The sequence below is a fragment of the Bipolaris zeicola genome, assembly GCF_000523435.1.
Source record: "Bipolaris zeicola 26-R-13 unplaced genomic scaffold scaffold_54, whole genome shotgun sequence".
Taxonomy (NCBI): domain Eukaryota; kingdom Fungi; phylum Ascomycota; class Dothideomycetes; order Pleosporales; family Pleosporaceae; genus Bipolaris; species Bipolaris zeicola.
This window is the reverse complement of record NW_006912103.1, coordinates 19029-41337: the sequence shown is the minus strand read 5'-3', so window position 1 is coordinate 41337 and position 22309 is coordinate 19029. Positions and strand designations below refer to the sequence as shown.

Genomic DNA, 22309 nt, shown 5'->3' with positions numbered 1-22309 from the left:
AGCAATCAGCATCCGACTGGGTACCGACAAAAGGACCTTCTCGTGGCCAGAACACAACCTACCTGATACTTGGCACACGATCACCTTTGGCGCCGCTTCTACTGCCCATCAATGATCTACCGCACCCTGGCTACATTCACTTCTGATGCGCTTTCCAACGCGCAGCTTCCAGGCTATTCACATTTCCTCACAGTCTGCTATTGCACATGTATTATACACTTCTATAAGAATATTGTTTTGGTATAAGAGCATGTTAGAACCGCCAATTCTTCATAGCAGCTGCTCTCTGGACTTCTGCGACATAAGCTCCCCCCTCCGTACAATCACCCGCAACACGACTAGCAAATCCAATTGGCTCATCAAGCTACCCTGTATGATCGTCGAACCAAACCGAGTGTTAATGCATGATCAGTTTCTCGATAGGGTAGGTTCAACAGAAGGGTGTCGATTACAGCAGAAATCCGTGGAATACAGCCAGGGCGGTCGGTGTTCAGTCCCTCGAGGCCAAGCGCGACGGCCCGGAATAGTGGCAAATCACATCCTTGAAACTCCACCTCGCCGCATCACTATACTGATCCTTCAACATCCACAACTTCTGGTGGCAACTTCCTGAGAAGGTAGTTTGGATCAAAAAGTGTGGATTATGGCGGATCTTTTGCGGTCGCAATGCGGTCCGACGGTAGAAGGATGCACCTATGGGCTCCGCGGAAAGAGAAACCCCTAAGGGCACGGGTACCTGTGGCTGACTCGGCTCCCTCTCGGTGGCGTAGTAGATATGCCGTGGAAAGCAAGTCTTGAAGCACATGTTGAATACTGCAGCAAATCTCGGTTATACTCAGAAACAACTCCTGTCTCGATGCGGACTGATTCCACGGTACGACAGCGGCATCATGCATGGCCATATCAAACCGCCGACCCATCTTCTCTAGCATACCACTCTTGATACTACCAGAACGAGTAATTCGCAAAAGAACCATTGATTCCCGTGCCCATGTCAAGGGTTAGACGCTAGACGGCGCAAAACGTTGACAGAACTCCTTTTTCTACACGCTAGGCACTTGTACCAGTGGTGCGAGCACCACCTACCTTGGATCATGCTACCAACCCTTCAGTGCTACACATGAAAACGTTTGCGCCTTTTGTCGGGAGTACTGAGTATTTCATGGACGGCGATGTATCCCTGCCTCTCGATCCTGCTATGCGGCCTTGGATACGGATATTAGAGGTAGGTCAGATAACATTGAGAGAACCATTTAGCAACCGTCTCTACACCATTCATCAATACCTAAGTTATGCATCACCTCTGTGACTCTTCTAGGAATAGCCTTTTCCAATCTGCTATGAATAATTTACCTGAGAAGGGTAAGTTCCCATTCACTGTAGAACACTGCAACAAAACTGTGGTTGTGGTCATTTACTAAAGTTTGGCGTTCTACTCGACATGAGACCGTGCATGACCCTCTCCTGAATCATATACAGCATCAACTAGACCAACACAGTTTCCTTTCACAGTAATTTTAATCATTTTCGTCGATTTCTGCAATCAATCTCTGGCCCGCTACGCAAACTATCCGGACCTAAAAGACACTTAAAAGTATTGGAAATATATAGCTCCCGTGTTTGAACTCCGAATCGGGGAATTTGTTTCACTACTTGCACAGAAACAGGATTAGGTCGATGTAGAAGAATCGGCCACGTGCGAGTGTGGCTTTAGTCTCGAACGCGTGCGAATTGTGGGCTTGACTTCATCGTTTCCCCTTTGTGGCTTGAATGGCTTTCTCGACCATAGAAAAGCATCGTCTATCTAGGTACACTCTTTGATATGAAGGGAGCAGCGTCAATTCAAACCTCAATACAGAGATTTGATTACTCGAAACAGAACAAGGTCAAAGGCTCTGTTGTAACATTGTGGTCACGAGCATCGCTACTATTACGTATCCAAAACAGGATGGAACAGCATCATCCACGTATCTGCCAAGAGGTCACTTGTCCAAAACACTATCAATCATGGGGTGATCTAGTTTAGTGACGTTTTAATACGTGATTCTATATGCTATTTATTACCCAGCTTTTGTCTCTGGCTGCAGAGGATGACGACGAGCCTCGTGCAGGGATTTGATACATGCAGCTAAAAAAAAACAAGACGCGAAACCGCTTTTGTAAACTTATTGCAAACTTAGAATCAATGAATAAAAGCCCTTAGTTGGTGTTGTTATTGCACCTAGTGTGGTTGAGGGCCCGCCTGAAAGGTTATTCGGGATCTTGATGTCCCGAACTGGAAATCGGTGTATTGCCGAGTCAGGGAAACCACAAGCCGCAAACTGCTGGCGCTACTAAACTTTATCATTAATTCTTGTCAAATTCCTTTCCTCACGTTGAGATTGGTCAGAAATGTGACCTACGTTTGTATTTCTCGACGACGCCGTTGTGAATGGAATTGCCACAATGTCTATGTGAGACCATTTGCAATTAGGAAACGAATTTACGGCGATGTAGAAAAAGACCAAACGCCCCTCTTTTTTGGAATAAGCCATATGACCAGAAGGCTGAGAGATGTAAAAAGCCACTAATTTGTGAGACCGATGACGTTTTTTTTCAGCCAATGGAACTCAATCTACACCATTAGCATGTTCACATGCCCGACCAAGATTGACTTGACCCAGATTTGAGTTCTAGATTCGGCGACCGATACGTCATATGTCGGAAATGCGTTTACCAATGAAATGGGGAGAATAAATATTATCCTGATCAGAGACTCCTGCCAATCGGTGCAAAAGCTCTTGACTTTCTATCGACGTCAAATTCATCTTAATGGCAGATCGCAGTATAGGTGTATCGGTGGTGACACAGCTATGATAAGTCTTCATCTACATACTGCTCTGGCATAGCCTAGAAGATGAAATTCTTCAAGCTAAGAAAATGTACCAGCCGGGATACACTTATTGAACCAGAAAGACCTAGGAGGTGTGATCTAGACTCTAGTTGCTGGATTATAGGCGATATAAACCTACTCAACCCGTGATGGCCAAGGTGATATACGAACAGACCCAGTCTAGCGATATCACTAATGTAATTCCAAGGTTCGTCAGAAAAAAAAACTAAGCATCAAATGATATGCTGACAGACAATCGTCAGTATTTGTATAAGCAGATGAAGCAGAGTGATGGCTGCGAGGCGGGTATTTCCCTTGGATTTACTACGAATTGACAGGCAGATTTACCGAGTGTTGATGGATGCTGGGGTGAAGAGATGTCTTAGTAAGCATACACATTCTGTTTATTCGTTGATCCATATATACATCGTAGTTTCCCAGGAAATTGCCAGCATTGGAGCCTTTGGCATTTACAAGACAACGTGGCAGGAAAGGAGATGTCAGGGCAGTGTGGAAATTGACGTAGGTACGGCAGGCGCGACGAGCCTACCCCGCAGTATCGCCCACAAATGCAAACACTAACCGCAGAACTTTCCCCCACTATAACCAACTTGACAAACCTTCATAATTCTTTGCAATTTTTCTCTTCTTTGATACCCCGGCAATTTTTTGAATTGTCACCACACACACATACAGTCATGTCAGACACAGATTCTGACACGGCCAGCTCCGTGGGCAGCATCGTTGAAGACGCGAGCGAGCCGGATACGTCTACTTTCAAAGATCTGTTTTCTGATCGACAATGGAACCGTGTATCGGATATGATAGCACATGACAAGGCCGAGCACGGTTTTGATCTCACAGAGACTATCAAAGGACTCGGACCAGGTGCGTAAACGAAAAAGAACCATTAGCGTCTAACCCATTTAGGATGACTACTCACAATGACAATAGATGCAGATGAGATTACAATCATTAAGCTGATCAACTACTTGCGGTTTGAAGCACAAAAGGGAACTGATCCCAAGTCCATCAAGATGACACTGGACGACCTCTCAAGCGACAAGTACCTGCAGCCAGTTCTAGAAGACGATGCCCTGCTTTTTGAACTTGGCGACCTCATGCCGAACGACGATGCTAATGCAATCGACTACGATGAGTACGAGGCCAAGTTGCAAAAGGATATGCCTGAGGACTTTTCCAAGATCAAACTTGTCAACGACCGTGATCAAGACTACTTTGAGTCGTACAAGGGTAACAGCATTCACCGAGAGATGATTGAGGACCGCGTACGGACAGAAGGATATCGTGACTTCATTGAGAAGAACGCTGATGTCTTTGCGGGAAAGACTGTCATGGACGTTGGCTGCGGTACCGGTATTCTTTCGCTGTTTTGTGCGCGAGCGGGGGCAAAGAAGGTGTTTGCCGTTGACAACTCGGGCATCGCTGTGCGTGCAAAGGAGATTATCGAGAAGAATGGATACCAAGACCGCATTGAGCTGATCCAAGGAAGAGCCGAAGACTTCAACACGCAACGCCGGATCGGAAAGGAAAAGGTCGACATTATCATCTCGGAATGGATGGGCTACGGATTGCTCTTTGAGGGCATGCTCGACTCGGTCCTGCGCGCTCGTGACATGTATTTGAAGCCTGATGGTATCATGGTACCTTCTCACTGCAACATTCGTCTTGCACCCATCAGTGATGCCGAATGGATAGCCGACAGCACGGGCGAGAAGTTCTGGAAAGACATTTACGGATTCGACTTCTCGCCTATGATACCGGGTGGTCTGCTCAACACGCACGAAATTGGCGTATTCGACGTACCTGAGAAGTCATTGTGCGGAAGCGCCAACAGCCATTTGCTGGAGATGAAGACTGTGGCGATCAAAGATCTGAGCTTCAAGATCCCACTTCGCATGACGCTCGACCGCGACATCACGTCACTGGAAGCAATCGCTATCTGGTTCGACACCATCTTCATCCATCCGGGAAGTAGCCAGGATATCAAGACGATTGACAGCGTCGACTGGGGCAAGAACGGCATCCCTGGCTTGGGCTTCTCAACAGGCCCTAGCAACACGCCTACTCATTGGCATCAGGCCGTGCTGCTGTTGGATCCCGAGGTTGCGAAGAAGCAAGCTTTTAAGAAGGGCACTGTCTTGGAGGGTACTCTGACGTACGCGAAAGAGAAGGGCGATGACCGAGGCATTACAGTAACGGTGGAGTGGAAGGGTAAGGGGGAGCAAGGGGATGTAGAGGGCAAGGTGGAGAGAACCATGGCCTAGACCTGTGGAAGCATTAAGAGAGGGCAGATAGTCGGAACACGACACCTTTTTTTTTTCGCAATGCTCTGAATTTGCGTGTTGGTGACGGTGAAAGAAAGAAACATAAAGGAAGGGTCAGGGTTCTGCGCTAGCGTTCCGATTCCGAGAAGAGTTGCGGAAGGGTTGCAGCCACGTCTGGAGGTCCATGTTTCTTCTTGCGATCAGATGACGATGACCAGTTAGCGTGTGTACTACTTGTACTACATGAATGCTTTGAACGCAGCGCGCAAAGCTCAGAGATATGTGCATGAATTGTCGATGCTTCCATCCAGTGTGTAAGACGCTTTTAGTGACGACATTGCATGTGGATCGTGCGCGTGAGCTTCAAGCACATGGATCCAGGGACCCCAGATGTCGCACCTCGCACCGCAATCCACCGAACGCTTCCCGAGTGCCTGGGAACGGATTGAAGACATCATAGACTCCCTAGACTTCCGCGACATCCAGCCACCTGAAAATGTGGCAGCCACGGTAGCAACGCTCGCCAGACTTCGATGCGCGGTATTCTCCCTGGGCGCCCGCAGGCCAAGCTGCAGGCCGTCGCCCATGGCTTGTGGGAGGGCCTCCAGATTATTGTACGCCAGACCACGACCTTGTCGCATGCATTGGGACTGACGCCACTCATGACTAGGCCTACATCTCCGGCAATGCCCTGATTCTTCTCGACCGGCCCAACCATGTTCTGCAGACGCTCTACATTGACGACGAATTTGAGCTCGAGGCAGTCGCAATAGACGAGGCCACGGGCAAGCTGGCCGTATGTTCGACGCGACACATTTATGTATACCGACCGTACGGGCAGGATGAGGGTGCTATAAAGGTGGGAACACGAGGCGACGGGTGTGGATGGCCGCTGATATTGTTTGCAGTGGTCGCTACAAGGCAGCATGGCATTGCCTGATGCCGACGACACCATCACGACGCTCTCATGGGGGATGCCTGATGAACTTCTCGCTGGCAGTGCTTCGCTGACCCTGTTCAACACCCATGGCGATATCGAGTATACGTGGTCCAAACAGTTGGCCAACCCCGTCAAGTTTGCCCACTTCTCGCCCGACGCCGAGCTGATAGCTTCAACCGGCCAGCACGACCGACTACTGAAGATATGGCGTCGCACAGCATTTGGCTCTGCGGATCAGAGATTCGATTACTTCTACCTTCCCCATCCCAAAGCAATCACCGGCTTGCACTGGCGGTATCCGCTTCAAAAGGAGCAATTGGCCGACAATGTGCTCTACACGATATGCGCCGACAACAAAGTGCGCGTATGGGTGCCTGGAGAACATCACGGAGTAGACGGTATGCACATGTGGGCTGAGGTGGACCTAATGGAAGCCATCATGGAGCGTCATATACCGCTGGACCGCCAGTCGAGCAAGCGGTACGCCTTCTTCATTGACGGCAAGCACTTCAAGCAAGCGACGGAAAGAGCAATGCAGCAGGCTTCGCCCCAGGAAAAGGACCACGGAATAGCCCTCCATCACCTAATCGAGGTCGCGAACCGCAGTCCCGAGATCTGCGTTGTGCTCGACGATCGTGGCAACATGTCAGCATGGGGGTTCGAAAACGTGGGCGCCCAGGGCAAGAAGGTTACTGACGTCTTCAATATTGCCCACGTCGATGGACTGCGCATGCATTTCGCAAAGGATCCCAAACCCATGGAGGACAATGTGCAGTTCTATGCATTTATTGACGAAAAGCCCGAGTCTGAACTGACCATATTATCGCATCACTTTGACGGCCGCATGGAGTGGCTGGAGGCGCGCATCGACTACTTGTTTGATCCTTCGCAGCAGCCACAGCGCATGCAACGCAAGGCCATGTGGACAGGGCACTCGCATGCTATCAAGAAAGTCAATCGTACTGCCAGTGGAAAGGCCCTTGTGTCGCGTACCACTACCGATGAGTGCATAGTTTGGATACACCGACAGGGGGACGATGGCATGACGCTCCATCGTCACAGCAGTATCAACGTCACTGAGCACATCCACCGTACTGCACTTTTACAAGAGGGCAACTTCCTTGTCTTTCTGCATCACAAAGAAATCTCGCTATGGGATACACGTGGACACGAAGCTGTCGAAATTATGCGGCGTCCCTACGAGTTACGAGGGAAGCCTCTATGTCTTTTGGTCATTCCCGAAATTGACCATGATAGGAGGCGTGTTCACGTTGCCACAGTCAGCTCTGAGACGAAAGGTATATGCTGGGAAGTTACACTGCCAGTACTGGAAAGAGACCCGGCTACTGGAAGAAACTCATCCAACAGTACACATGCCAACGGGTACACAAATGGCCATGCACCCGCTTCTCTCGAGCAATTCTCCACCTTTGACCTTGGCTGCGGCGACGACCTCGCTTTTGTATTGCCTGTGGACCCTGCAGGTTCGGCACCTGTCATCTCCGGTTTTCTTGATGCATTTGCGCGAGACACTGCCATTTCGTACACCAAGTCGGGAGTCATCAAGTCTTGGACTGCCCGTGTCAATCTTGAAAAGCGAGATCTTGAATGGCTGTTGATGTCTGAGGTGGACACTGGCGTACACAGCCCTTCGCTTGCTAGTGGAACTTCAATACGAAAAGCCGCGCTGGTGGACGCTGAACGGACCACACTGACCATCTGGAACACCCGCAGTGCGCAACTCGAGCATCAGGAGACTTTTGAAGGTAATGGCATCATCTCTGATCTCGATTGGTCATCCACTCCAGATAACCAGTCTATCCTCGCTGTCGGCTTCCCTCACCGTGTTGTCATTTACGCGCAACTGCGATACGACTATCTGAACGCAGGTCCATCCTGGGTAAAAATCGGTGACGTGCGAATTCGAGACATCACTCCCCATCCAATTGGTGACTCAGTATGGCTAGGGAGTGGCAATCTAGTCATAGGCGCAGGTAATCAGCTCTTCATACAAGATGAGCATGTGGAAATAACCGACAGTCTTTTCCCCAGTTTACGAACTTTGTCACGCAAGACTGCACATATCGACATCTTTGAAGCTGTCAGTCGTCTCAATGGCCCATTACCAGCATACCATCCTCAACTGCTATCGCAATGCGTGTTGGCTGGTAAGCTGCTATTAGTGCAGCGTATCTTGATATCTCTTTACAAGAAGCTCAAGTTCTGGATTGAGGGCGAGGAATTTGACAGCACACTGGGCTTCGCCCCAGAGGATTTCTCTGAGGACCAGGTATGTGTACTTTTGTATTCGATAGGATGATCACTAACATACGTAGACCCAAATGACTACATCTAAGAAAGACATACACTCGTCTTATATGGATTACTCAGATGATAGCGAACCAGAGGCTGTTACTGAAGAAGTCGCGTCAAATCTCAAGGAACTTTTGACTAAGAAGCAGATACCCTTGCTTTCAAGTCGCGAACAATTCCGTCTAGCTGATATCATCGAGTGTATTGGCATGGTGGAGAGGCATCGTCGTTCGGTTGATGACAACGCGGGTCGCTTCTTGCTCTTTTTCCGACAACACGTCCTCAGCCAGGTCCATAAAGGCCCCATTTCATGGCGTGAGATCGTCTGGGCATTTTATTCCGGAAGCCAAGACATCCTAGTGGACCTCGTCAGCAGGCATTTTAGCGGAAAGATGCTATGGCAACACGCTAAGGAATGCGGAGTGTTCATGTGGCTGTCGGATACGAACGCACTGCGCGCTCAATTCGAGGTCATTGCTCGGAATGAGTACACCAAGACTGAAGAAAAGAACCCAGTTGACTGCGCTTTGTACTACATGGCTCTGCGTAAGAAACCAGTCCTGGTTGGCCTATGGCGCATGGCAACTTGGTCAAGAGAACAAACCGCCACACATCGATTATTATCGAACAACTTTAATGAAGACCGCTGGAAGACTGCTGCGCTTAAGAATGCATATGCTCTCATGGGCAGAAGGAGATTCGAATATGCCGCTTCGTTCTTCCTGCTTGCAGATCGCCTCGACGTAGCTGTCAACGTGCTGCATACTCAGCTAGGAGATACGCAGCTTGCTATTGCCGTAGCGAGGGTTTATGGTGGTGATGAGTCTCCGGTGCTACTGGACTTCCTCAAGAACAAAATTCTACCCCAGGCTGCCCGAGAAGGAAACCGGTGGCTTGCAATCTGGGCATACTGGCTACTCAACCGCAAGGATATGGCCGTGCGTGCGCTCGTCACGCCGCTTTCCGACCTCATCGACACATCCGAGAGTCCTGACCCACTTGCCAAATCCTACCTCACCGACGACCCTGCTCTTGTAGTACTATACAAGCAGCTTCGCGAAAAGAGCTTACAAACGCTCCGTGGCGCCACCATGATTGGTATGCGCGAGGAATGGGACTTTGTGCTGCACACCGCTGGACTGTACGACCGCATGGGCTGTGATGTTCTCGCACTCGATCTGGTCAAGACATGGGAATTCCTACTCCCTCCACCGCCATCAACGAAAAAGTCACAAGCTACCGGCGACCGCGTGCCATTGCTTAGTCCTACGATGCCACGGGAGAGCTCCGACACTCACGGACGCAACTCCAGCGCCGAAGATTTCGATTTTGATCCTAGGAAGCTGCTGCGTCGTCGCAGTTCATTGGTCGTGGCTGATTTACCGGTCAGAGAGCTCAAGAAAGGAGAAATTCAGGCGGCGCCACTTGAGGAGGAGGCAGATTCTGAGCAAGAAAAGGAGAAGAAGGAAGAGAAGAAGAAACCGCCACCTACGCAGTTTAATGAGCCGGATGCGAATAGTTTGTTGGACGCTTTTGGGTTTTAGGCAGCTCGGGTTTTGATAGCGTGAGTGAAAGGGGAATGTTAGGATATTAATACACGTCTTTTTATTCCTGGAGACCTCAGTGTGTTTGCAGTGTCGTGTTGAGTGTACAGAGATTCCATTGTTCGTCACATCACTCACGGGTAGAAACTCTTCCATCTCAACTATCGCATTTTGATCAATCATGCCCCAAATAACGCCTTATTCTGTCTCACCCAGTCCTCAAGCCTCATCGGCGGCCGGCCCGTATAAACCTTCACATTCCTCACTCCATCCTCATAGTGGGGGAACCGCTCACCATTGCCCTTGTCTGGACCCTTGGTACCCAGCGTTTTCACCATGTACTCTGCAAAAGACGGAGGCATACCGCGCTCAACGTACTTCTGATACGCTTCCTCGGGACTCAGAGTCGTTATTTTCAAATCTTTCCCGAGAACGCCCCCGATTCTTGCGACGCTATCTCGTATCGAGCGCACCTCGGGACCATAAAGATATACGATTTTCTGGTCTTTCGAACCAGAAACAACGATGTTGCCTATGACGTTGCCGATGTCACTCGGGATGATGTTATCTTGTTGGAACTCTCCGCCGTACAATTTGACGTCGTTTGCGAGGATGCTGTCTCGTGCTGATAATAGATTTGTGGCGAAACATCCGGGACGCACAGCGACGTAGTTCTCTGGACCGAGGAGTTCTTCTAGGCTTGCTTCTACTTGGGCGTGGACGAATGGGAGGAGGTCGGATGGGGAGATGGTGCGGAGGGCTTGGTTGGTGTAGATTGTGAAACTGCTGAGGAAAACGATGAATTCGACGCCTTCGTTTTTCATTGCGATAATGGCGTCGTGGAGGTGTTCATATTCATGATGGACGAGGTAGATAAACGCGCGTTTGGCTCCGGAGGTCCTGATGGCCTGGCTGACGGTCGGGGGTTTGGTAAGGTCGGCTTGGATCCGATGAAAGTTGCCAGCGGACTCTTTGGTGAGACCAGGGATGGCTTTTAATGTGTCTCGCATTGCCAACCAGACTTTGGCTCCAAGGTCTCCGGCTGTTCGTGCGGCAGCAGATCCGACTTGACCAGTCGGCCCGAAGATGATGACGGATGTCATGGTGGTGACTGTGATGGGTTTCTTTGTTGGTGAAAACGGGTAGTTGCTACGTTGGTTTGTTGAGTTGTGTTGTTGTTTCCCATGTTTTTGTAGCTCAGGCTAGCACCCGATACTTTCGTAAGGGACTGAAGGACCAATGTAGTATTCATTCTAGAGATACTATTGGATATCTCGGGAATGCCATGGTAGCTGGCTGGCACTATGATCCTGTAGATACTCCGAACTCCACGCACGTATTACATCTATGGTGCATTGGATCGCATGGCGATTCCTTTTGTCTACCTAACTTTATTCTTGTCATTTCCTCGAACTTCAGAATCTTTCTACTTCGTTCCGTACAAGACAGTAGTCCCGTAAGCACATATACTGTTAGCGCAACTGATAAATAAAAAAGGTATCTGTTGGTTATTGTGAAACAAGACGTCTATCACACGGCACAAGATCCGAACAAAAACAAGGCTTCATGGATCACGTGCCATATAGCACCCTCATTCCGTAGGTCCCAGCGCTTGTCAAAAGAGAGGGCGGAGTGGGTAACAACGCGGCGAGATACATCGATCCCACAACCAATGGAGCCAGAAACTACAGTGTCGTTATTCATTCCTATACATCCGCCATGGTTAATACTTCAATTGCCTTGAGGTTGGATATGCCCCGAAAAGGATGCATCTCCCGTGGCTTCACCAAGCAGAGGCATCTCATCGCAGACGAGGAGGTCTCTGCTCCGGCGCCATGTAACGTTCACTTCAGCGAATGATATTTCCTGAGCTTATAGAACAGTGGTATCGTCAGCTTATCAATAAACGTGCACATGTTTCACCTATGATAGGCCTGTGCCAGGCCCTGCAAAGGGTTAGCCTCCAGGTTTCCGGCCACCATCACTTGTGGGATCAGACGATGCTATCATGATAAACAGTCAACTTCGGACCGATACAGCATTCTACATATACGCATGCATTGAATTGTGCTTGGCGTGTCAAGGCCCAGCTTCCTTTCGCGTCATGAAGGATGCAGGGTAAGCGCTGCTCCGCGGAGGGCCAGGAACATACTGACCAGATAGCTTTTATCGTTTTCTAGTACTAAGATGATCGTGAGACATTTAGAAACATGTAAAGACATTTGAAAAGGATTCTGGAATGTCATTCAGGCATACATGCAGTCATCCGACACACTTTATGCCAATTCGCACTCAATCAAGCTCTCCTGTGAGTGCTTGACACTCCATACTTTCACAATCTTCAGATCGAGTCCAGGCGACTCTAACAATCGTTTCCACTCTTCCATTGTGCGCTCCTTGGAGGAAAAAAGTGTCATCATCATCATGTCCAGTCCCGTGGCCTCGGAGTCTGCTCCCTGGTCTGGGATGATGATTTCGTTGATCAGGAGTTTGCTGTATCCTTGCTTCATAGCACCGGTAACCTGATCCAAGATAATCTTGCATACGTCGTCGGGCCAGTCATGGAGCACTGAATGTAGGTAGTATGCTCGAGCCGCTGTTGATGTTAGTCCCTTTTCACAGTGGCGGGTTTAAGTTTTCAGACTGACCTTTGATGGGTTGCTCAGTGTAGAAATCGTATTTCATACGCTCGACATCGTGATGTAGATTCTCGATGCTATCAATGACAGGGGGAAGGTCCTGCAATACGAGCCGACCAGATGCATCGGGATGTTTTAGCCTAGACATTTTGTAAGCATGCATTTGGTGATTAGGTTCCTACGACCGTACCTAAACTCTTCGATATCATGACCATGGCCTCCTCCAACATCTACCAGCATCACTGCATCCTTAGACGCATCCATTCCCTTTACGAGCCTTTCTTTCACTGGGTAAAAGTCACGGTCCATCCAACTTGGTCGACCTTGCCGATATCCACTCATGTGATGATTGAACTGTTGGCCCAATGGCGGGTGAGCAATCATGTATTCAAACATGCTCATTTTAGTATTGAATGCAAATTGGTATGGTCCAGATTCGATATCTGAGGTGAGTTCGTAGTTACTTCCCTTGAGGTACTCTGGGAACTTGCTGCAGGATGGATGGGCTCCACCAGCACTAATTAGGTCAGTCTTACAACCAAACGTGTTAGCAATGAGTCAGATTTAGCACCTACAGGCAAGGGTAACCATCTCCGATGATGGGTATGTCTAGCGCTTTGGAGAAGTTTGTCGGTGCATACTCATCAGTTCCTGTTTCCTTGATGTAGCCCATAGCTGCGATGTGTTTCATCATGCGAGCTGCAGATATTAGAGGCTTTCTGTGAAGATATGCGGGAATGTAGGCTTACCTAATGTTTGGCGAGGAATTCCGAGCTCGGCCGCAATCTCATCGACCTTTGTTGGCCTGTCTTTCTCAGCAAGTACTTTGAACACACCTGCATTGTAACAAGCCGTAATAGCCGTATGACAGCCCGGCTACAAGAAACTTAGATATATTCAGTCCTAGAATCCTGATACACATACCTGCACCCAGTTGTGTTTGATCATTGTTTCCCGGGGAGTCTCCAAAGCTACCACCAGACCCCTAGCCAACGCGAGCATATCCAGACGACCGTCGTTGCCTTCAGTAATTGACGATTTTCTAAACATCAGAAGCTTCTCTAGTATCTTTGGAACGGCTCCTGGATCGTTGGCACGTACGGCAATGCCGCCATCGAGTAGAGGTACGGTCATGGTTAATGATGGGCTCGGTGAAGAAGTGCCTGAGCGAACAGGGATTACGATATCGTTCAAATGAACTCTATTTGAACTATAGAGCAAAAATATCTTTGGGGTAATGGATTGAAACGGACAACCGTGACTTTAAAACCACTTTCCATAAGTGATCTTGACTCGTTGTGTACCATGAGGCACACCAGCACTAGTCATACCTTTGACATCTCCTGAACTACGAGCCTGTATGATCATGCAGGCTCAATATATTTCATAGGGTAAGATTCTCTTCAAATTGGAAGGAATTGACGGAATCAAGGGCTCGGGGTGTCTCCGCACCTAACTTAACCGGCTAGACCCTTGATTGATTGAAGTCCGCAACACGAACCATAGCATTGGGAATGAAGGAGCGCTAAAGTGTCGCCTCGCAAACGAGCATAACGCAAGAGCGGCTGTACGGTAACATTTCGACTGGTCCGCTGTGCCGCATTTAGTAGCGCGATGTTGGGGGCAACTTCACTAGCATGACAGTTGGTTCAGGGATGACTCGAGCGCATCTTCATACGTGTGGTTGTGAACTGGTATCGTGGACTGCCTCAAGATAGTTTTTATTCGGCATCAAACTATTTGCACTGATTGAAACATCATGAGCATGCGCGCTGACATTGTGATAACTAGGTGCTGAATTATCCGCAACAAGCGAGGAGGATTCCGCCCTCCTTTACACTACATGCCCCGTACATCAACAGCGAACAAAAAGGACTGATCTACACCCAGAAATTAAAGAATTAGTTTACATATGCACTCGGGCTTGGCCGGCATGTGTTATGCAAGGGGTGTTACTACTACCATTCGGTGTTGGCACGCATTGATTGCGCGGACTTGCATTTTCTATTGCGGCGCGGTAGCGATCCGCTGCAGCAAATTTCCGTTAGGCAGAATGCCTATCGAAGAACGCGGGACAGTTGGGAAAAGATGCAACAACCTGGAATTAGACGCTCAGACTGGATCTACAACGTTGTTGTTGGCTTGGGCAATGTATAAGACATGTCTATGTTCATCGGCTTGCTGCAGAGGCACTCAATCTTCCCCGGAAATACATGACAATTGTCTAGTCTTCTCGCAGGACTTGATTGTGATATGTCAGGACCAAAAGTGTTGCCTGAACATCTCGCCAACGAAGACAAGGGGCCTACGATCTTAGCGGTATGCATCTCACTGACTGCTCTGGCCACCCTTTTTGTGGCTGCAAGACTTTATGTCCGAGGCAAAATACAGTCACACATTGGCCTAGATGACTGGCTGATGATTTTATCCATGGCAAGTATTTTCATCAGGGCTCTTCCCACCTCGCAAGGTACTGACGCATTGAGCAGATATGTGGCTACGTCATGCTTGGCCTAACGATAGCCGCCGTACGGGCCGGCAATGGTCGTCATTTCGCTACGCTCACCACCGAGCAGAAATCAGATGCCATACTATACACTATTGCGGGATTTTGCCCAGGGATACTTTCATTTGGGATCCCCAAGCTAGCTGTGGTAGCACTTCTAACGAGAATCATGAACCCCAGCCAAGGTCACGCGGTGTTCCTTTGGTCAATGACTGGCGGTTGCTTACTGATTCTGCTTGGTTGTGTTGTCATTCTCTTCGCGCAGTGTACTCCAACACGATCGCAGTGGGACTTCACAGTTAAAGGCACTTGCTGGAGCCCATGGGTTTTGGTATACTATGCCATTGTTGCTGGCAGTACGTCACCCGTGTGAAATGGGGAACTCGACTCATTTTGACAGCTCTATCCGCCATTGTGGATCTTTATCTTGCGATATATCCGGCTGCTGTTCTCTACAGGCTACAGATGAACGTAAAAAAGAAGATCGCTCTCAGCTTTGCGCTCGGGTTAGGCTCCGTGTAAGTCTACAAACGCTCGTTGGAAGATGACTTCTCATTTGTAAATAGAGCTGCAGCCGTTGCGGTTTACAAGTCGACTCGGCTACCTGCACTTGCCAGCGCTGACTTCAGTTGTAAGTGAAAATTTGTTTCAAAGCTACGAGTATATGTTGACCGATTGTATAGACGACACTGCCGACATCACAATCTGGACCAGCATTGAAGGAAATGCAATCATCATCGCCGCATGCATTCCAACTCTCCAGCCACTAATCGATCGCATCTTCGGTCACGGTTTATTTGGCAGCACAAGAGGGGAGCGAGGACGAAGCGGTTATGCATCACATGGCCAACATGCCACGAAGCTGGTCACAATTGGAAGCAAAACATTTCGGTCATCCAGGAGACACAAGAAGACGGGGATTTCAGATACGACGATAGGTCAGGAGAGCCAAGAGAGTATTCTGAGCTTCAGCCGTCGGCATGTTAATCATCGTAGTAAGGGAGAAGAAGACTTAGTCATAACACGGACACAGGAGGTGTCAGTTCAGGTGGAATCTATAAGTAATCATTAGTGAAAAGAGACATAGTTATGTTACTCATGTTTGGTGCACATTCGGGCCCTGTTCAGTTGATACCACGTTTATTGATGAGCTTTTGATGAAAGAGGACGTTTCTTATTGTTCCAATTTGATATATCTGTTTTCTTCAAGGCTAGCTCAGTGGCTTTACGTAAATTTATCATGGCGTATCAAATCTGGGTCAGGTAACCTCCGTACCACTATATGTGAGTACCTAGGTCAAATATATTCTTTACCCATTGCTATCTGCAATCGGCTCACCATCATGCCTTTTGCTTCGCCACCATCAACCGTGTGTGCTCTCAATGTACACACGCTCCACGAAGACATACTCTACGAATTGCTAATCAGGTGCCGAGATCTGATATCTCTAAAGCGTCTGATCTTCACCCACCCCGAAATTTACCACGCATTCAACAACCGCCGACGCCTGGTTCTCAGAGCGGTCTTCAGGACACAGAGCATTGTCCGCATCAGATACTGTGACGATAAACTCTTTCTGGTGAGAGCCGATAGATACCTTTCCCGCATGCTACCTTGCAGTGCAATTGACCGGGTCGCCCTGCGCGAGGCCCTCTGGCCTACGGTCAAGCAGTTATTGCCATCCATGGTATCCTGCCAGTGGGCTATAGCCCTTCTCACTCGCTATCATCAAGCAGGGCTCAAGCACAACCAACTCATGTTCGCCAAAGAAGCCGCACACACCATGTTATCCGCATCGCTGCCTCTGCACTTTGAACAACGCACACTCCTCAGAGTCATCGCCCGAACATACGCGTCTTCAGACACGCCAGAGGAAGCAATAGAACTAGATGCAGCCATTCTACAACGTCTCGATCCACAATTGCAGGCTCATAGAATCTGGATAGAAGACTTCATGCAGACGTATCGAAACAACAGAAACAATAAAAAAGGTTTGGACCTCCAGCTGAAGTGCTGGCAGCTCTGCCGAGATACACTCGGACTAGGGAGCAAGGTTGCCCTGGACTGCGCACAAAGCCTTATCTGCAGCTATCACCTCAGCGGCGAGCCTAAGAAGGCGATTGAATTATGCCGGTTTGTTCAGGGTTCTATCAGCCCAAAAACCCCAGGGTATACCGCTTGGATGCGAAAATTGATGGATATGCTCTACAAGGCTAGCCAGGATAGCGAGACTCGAGAGAAGCAGAGTACGAGCTAGTAAGGGCATGTCGCCAGTATGAGCGGGGACGTCTGGTGAAGAGTAAGAATTAAAAGACCATTGGCCTTATTGTCTTACTCAAAGAGGCGCGAATGGCGTGTGAGGCGGATCGTAGCAGGGGTCTTTTCGCAACTACGTATGCAATGCATGTAGTAAAAGGAAGAACCATTTTATTCATTCATTGTTTCCTAACTCGAGAAACCGAGTCCTTTCGAAAACATAAATGTGTTTGTGAAATCGTTATTCCAAACCCTCGCTTCTCCATGTGGGATAGAATATATTATTTCATTCCAAATATATCTGGTATCATAAAGCACTGTCATCTCGCTCGTGAGCATGTCCAAACGCGTACGACTTTCAAACACTCCTCCCTCAGTACCGGTTCTCCCACCTCGTATACCGACTCAGCTTCTTTGAGTCCCTCGCTTCGCTCTGTATATCCACTGTGTATCCCACTCACCCCCACATATCCATGACCTAACTCCACCCCACTAAAAGTCATTAGGCCAACACTTCTCCTTGGGCCAAGCAACCGAATCATGACTCGCCGCATGCGCCTCCAGCTGCGCCTTATTCGTGTTTACGATTTCGCGACGGCAATTCTGGCACTGTAGTATTCCCCGCACGGGCGCGGGCGTGCCCGTTAGCTGACTATGCAGCAAAAGGATTGCTTATGTGAGGTGTGGAAATGTTTGAAAGACAGAGACTAGGTTCAGGGAGGAGGAGAAGGCATGGGAATGCCTACAATGGAGGTTGGCTTGGGAGCCTTGACGGGGAGGCCGTTGGCCTTGACGGGGGCGCGGGTGCCTGCTTTTTCGGCTTTGCGGTGTTCGCGTTGGATCTGTGCAGGCGGGTGTTAGTGAATGTTTTGATTTGGCTGATGGCAGGGGGTTGGCGTACTCGGTCTTTCTTGGAGATGGGCATTGTGGTGGTTGTGTGTAAAGGTTTGGGTAGGGTGGAAGAAAAAAAATGGAGTTGTAGTTGTCGGCGCTTGCACGGAGCGGGTAGATTGAGAAAGAAGGGTCTCTCGCTAAGCTAGCGGCTGCATGTGAAAGTTAGTAGGCTCCACCGATTGGCAGCCCCGCATGGACCCGCATCGTGGCCGCGATATAATTCTATGCCACAGCTACATAATGTCAGCCTTACGTACGCTACTGCGCAGGCGAGCTGCGCCTCCTCCCCCAACGTTTAGCTTGCTGCACTCCAAAGCCTCTGGATGCCGTACCTCTTCACCTTTGACTTAGAAAGCCATCACCCGGCGTTCACAATAGATCTAAGAGCCACCATCTCTCTGCATTGCGTGGGTAGGCCTCTAGCTGCCATCCGTTTTCTCAGCCTGCTTTGAAGCTCCGACACCTGCCTCTACCGCTCGCACATATACACACACATGCAGCTTGATGCGGCTGCTATATAGTAGCGATCGGGGGTTTACATTGACTGAAGACTTAGTTGGAGAACATATCCCCTATTATGCGATCCTGTCGCATACCTAGCAAGAGCAGGAGGTGACACTTGCCGATCTGAAAGGTTCACGTCATGGCGGAAGACACAAGGAAGGGTATAGGAAGCTTGTATTCTGCGCCAAACAGGCTGCGCTGGACGACCTTGAATACTTCTGGGTCGACACCTGTTGCATTGACAGGTCTGATTCGGTCACGCTTGAAGATGCTATCAACTCTTTGTCTTCCTATTATCAGAATGCAGCAAAATGCTACGTCTATCTATCTTATGTCTCCACCGAGGGGTGGTCAGAAATCAGCGAAGAATCTGATTGTAAGTGGCAGCTAGCTTTTCAGCAAAGCAGATGGTTCGCCCGGATTTGGACCCTTCAGGAGCTTCTTACCTCTAGTTCAGCCGAGTTCTTCTCCCGTGAAGGCCAAAAGCTTGGTGATAAGAACACACTTCGGCAAACTCTCCATGAGATAACTGGAATCGCCACCCAAGCCCTGGAAGGAAGACCTTTGGCTCATTTCAGTGTAAGAGAACGGTTATCGTGGGCAGCAAACCGCAGAGCAACACTGGAAGAAGACCAGGTGTACTCGCTTCTGGGCATTTTCGGCATCAAAATGACGATGATGTATGGAGAAGGCAGTTGGAACGCATGTCTTCGCTTTTGGGATGAGATTTTTCGGAGAATCGAGGATTACACGATTCTGCTTTGTACAAGGCCCGCGGTCTGGGACCCACTAGCTCCGCACCCGACCTTGTTATCAGGAAGCATCAATGACACTTCGGAAAAGCTGGAATGGCATAGCCTGAAACGCCATTCTCTCTTAGACCTTGCCTCCATAGAGGCCCTCACGGATCGTCTTCCGCACAGCATAAACGTTTTACAACGTCCAGAGATAACCACCCATGGACTCAGAATGTGCCTTTTTGTTAATAATTTGGGTCTAGATCTCATTTGTTGGACATACTGTACTCAGGAATGGCATGGAAAAATGTATGCAGTGTGCACCCGAGTGGTTTCAATCGGCTCAGAAAAGCTTGCAGAGGCGCCACACCTAAAGGGATATGCGAGTGGAGAAGTATATCATGTTGATGTTAACCGTCTCAAAGGCTTTGAGCAGAAAACCATCTATCTTGTAATGAAGGAGCAGCGATAGAGCTACTCGAGCCGAATATGGATTAAGTACGACATACATTGTAATGAAAGGGTCAAAGGACGTCTTAATGTGACACCAGATGTTCATTGATCTTTATAGAGCTTCAGTAAAGAGTGAATAAACGTAGTCGAGTATTACATAGTTGCAGCTTCCAGATCTTCGACGTTCAAGCTAAGATAAGCGCCTCCCTTTGCAACGAGCTCGTCTGAGGCCAGAGATACCCTTATCCTCTTTCTCCTTGATTCATCATAAAGATGCGAAAGATACAATCCTAGTGTTTTCCGAGGCTGTGTGAATGCTTTATAGTTGTATTCATGAAGATTGTGATATCTTGGCCGAATGCTCCGCCAGTCGTCGCCACGTACCAAGTTAAACCGCCAAGATGGGTCTCTTGTCCGATTGAAACGGCATACAAGAACAAAGGAATCAAACTCATCAGCCCATTCAGGCTTAAAATGCAAGAAACCCAGAAACACGCCGGTATGCCCTGCAAACAACATTTTCCGAAATGGGTCCCAGCAACCAACAGGCTCGATCTCGGAAAGTCCGATACTCGGATGGTCCAGACGTACCGGCTTGGTAATTAAAAGTACGTGCTCACGAATAGAAGTGACTTCTTCCGCTGAAAGTGTGGTGGCGACTTGAAGAGATTTGATAGATCTACGACGCTGAATAGTCGCTAGGCGATTGGGAAAGGCTCGTACGTATAGACTAGGCCCAACCTGTCGTAGAAACACTCCAAGAGAATAAAGGTCATTGCTGTATGTACCGTGTCTATGGTTGATAGGAAGCATGTGGCAGCCTGTGATTGGATCTATTGCCAGTGGGACTTCGAACTTTAGTCCTCTATTTGTGACAGAGAATTCACAAATATCGAAGACAGTGTCCTGAGAAACCACCAAGGATCCGGTATCTTCAAAGTAGACTGGCGATGATGCAAGTAGACCACTATGTTGGTCACCCTCGACTGTCGTGTTTCTTTGTGTCCATCCAAAAATAGACATATCAGGACTGTTTCTAATGATTTCCTTTTGCAGTCTGATAAATGCATTTTCTCCCTCTCCGTAAAGCATAGGCATATTGATTCCAAGTATCCCAAGCAAACTGTATGCGCGGTCTTCTTCTCGCTTTGTCTCTCTTCTAGCGGCCCATGACATCCGCACAGCTACTGGCACCTCTGCAAGAGATATGGCATTGGTCAAAACATCTGGATCAACTTGAGTAATGGACGCTAGTTCTGAACGTAGGCTGAGCTTATCGCCTCGAAAATTCCACTCCTCATCATAAAATCGAACGCTGGATGGCGCAATCAGCTCCTGCAGTGTCCAACCGCGTCGGAACCATTTACAACCCCAGAGCGAATGTTTTTCGGGTTCCAAATCGCTGAAAAATACATAGCAAATATCAGAAGCTCGATACCATTTCAACATCGAATTGATGGCCTCGGTGAGTTCTGCGCTGCTTGATTTGTCGATACAACATGTGTCGAGCCAGAAGTACTCCAGGCCATCCCGTGCGGCTTGTTCCACACAAAAGAGAATCTTCTTTTAGCCCAACTTATCCTTCCCAGTGCCATTTAGCAGGTCTCCAAAAGTAACCTCCTCCACATCTGCTCCCCACGTATGCGAAAGTATCGCATAATGAGGGATGTCCTTTTCGGAAAACTGAGTAAGAGTGATGACGCCAGTATTGCTGCGTCGCAAAAGTCGCATGATTTCGTATGCGCTGGACGGGTGCGGGGAGCAAGGATGGGGTTTCGCGGGTTCAATAGTAGCGGCAGCCTACTAGCGAAGAAAGCTAGCAGGGCGACACGCTTACTTGGTCGGAATACCAGTCCTATCTATCAGGGTCAGTCATTGTGTAGAGAAAACAACGAAGCTCTTTGTGATGTACTCACGTGTACAAGCGTAAAACGAGAAGACGACAGTGCTTTTCCCTGCTGAAGTAAGAGTCGAAGCGGGGGGTGCTGCGAGAGAGCTCTTAATAGAACGCAGCAAGGCTAGCCGAAGACGATCCTACAAGGCCTGAGCCGCTTATCCAGTCATGCCATCTCTGTCTACATTATTCATCAAACCCCAGTTATTTCAAATCGTGTTTCCCAAGTGATAAGATCTATGAAATTCTCATGTTAATTATGAGTTATACAGTAATCACTACGCTCTATTGAAGATTTCAAAAGGTAGATAATTAGCTACGGGTGGATCTCAAACCGCTTCTCTTGCGAACACGCCGCTATATCATTGTCAGCCCACACATATGTTATGATCTTGAAGCTATTCTCCTTTTGGATACTGCGATGTTCAAGAAGCATCAACAAATTTGTGTCATGATAGGGTCTTTGTG

General features: G+C 48.7%; 8 protein-coding genes across 8 annotated transcripts; 4 read left to right on the top strand and 4 right to left on the bottom strand.

Moving 5' to 3' along the window:
* Positions 1–3570: 3570 nt before the first annotated feature.
* COCCADRAFT_93396 (uncharacterized protein) lies at positions 3571–5160 on the top strand (the record flags this gene model as incomplete). Its single annotated transcript, XM_007713060.1, has 2 exons — positions 3571–3760; positions 3827–5160. The coding sequence occupies 2 exons, from the start codon at positions 3571–3573 to the stop codon at positions 5158–5160; spliced, it is 1524 nt and encodes a 507-aa protein (XP_007711250.1).
* Positions 5161–5693: 533 nt separating this feature from the next.
* COCCADRAFT_93395 (uncharacterized protein) lies at positions 5694–9957 on the top strand (the record flags this gene model as incomplete). Its single annotated transcript, XM_007713059.1, has 4 exons — positions 5694–5774; positions 5831–6019; positions 6069–8390; positions 8437–9957. 4 exons carry the CDS (start codon positions 5694–5696, stop codon positions 9955–9957), a joined length of 4113 nt encoding a protein of 1370 aa, XP_007711249.1.
* Positions 9958–10136: 179 nt separating this feature from the next.
* Positions 10137–11060, bottom strand: COCCADRAFT_35892 (uncharacterized protein; the record flags this gene model as incomplete). The annotated part of the gene is made up of 1 exon (XM_007713058.1): positions 10137–11060. The coding sequence occupies one exon, from the start codon at positions 11058–11060 to the stop codon at positions 10137–10139; it is 924 nt and encodes a 307-aa protein (XP_007711248.1).
* Positions 11057–11239, bottom strand: COCCADRAFT_93462 (uncharacterized protein; the record flags this gene model as incomplete). Its single annotated transcript, XM_007713057.1, has 1 exon — positions 11057–11239. A coding segment is annotated over one exon (183 nt), but the record flags the coding sequence as incomplete, so codon positions are not given.
* Positions 11240–12233: 994 nt separating this feature from the next.
* Positions 12234–13730, bottom strand: COCCADRAFT_35891 (uncharacterized protein; the record flags this gene model as incomplete). The annotated part of the gene is made up of 6 exons (XM_007713056.1): positions 12234–12553; positions 12606–12736; positions 12787–13113; positions 13172–13295; positions 13346–13472; positions 13521–13730. The coding sequence occupies 6 exons, from the start codon at positions 13728–13730 to the stop codon at positions 12234–12236; spliced, it is 1239 nt and encodes a 412-aa protein (XP_007711246.1).
* A 1370-nt stretch (positions 13731–15100) lies between these two features.
* COCCADRAFT_25410 (uncharacterized protein) lies at positions 15101–16174 on the top strand (the record flags this gene model as incomplete). The annotated part of the gene is made up of 4 exons (XM_007713039.1): positions 15101–15458; positions 15503–15620; positions 15669–15733; positions 15786–16174. 4 exons carry the CDS (start codon positions 15101–15103, stop codon positions 16172–16174), a joined length of 930 nt encoding a protein of 309 aa, XP_007711229.1.
* A 1677-nt stretch (positions 16175–17851) lies between these two features.
* On the bottom strand, positions 17852–18284 carry COCCADRAFT_35889 (uncharacterized protein; the record flags this gene model as incomplete). The annotated part of the gene is made up of 3 exons (XM_007713055.1): positions 17852–17968; positions 18106–18201; positions 18261–18284. The coding sequence occupies 3 exons, from the start codon at positions 18282–18284 to the stop codon at positions 17852–17854; spliced, it is 237 nt and encodes a 78-aa protein (XP_007711245.1).
* Positions 18285–20250: 1966 nt separating this feature from the next.
* Positions 20251–20553, top strand: COCCADRAFT_93469 (uncharacterized protein; the record flags this gene model as incomplete). Its single annotated transcript, XM_007713054.1, has 1 exon — positions 20251–20553. A coding segment is annotated over one exon (303 nt), but the record flags the coding sequence as incomplete, so codon positions are not given.
* Between the last annotated feature and the right edge of the window lie 1756 nt (positions 20554–22309).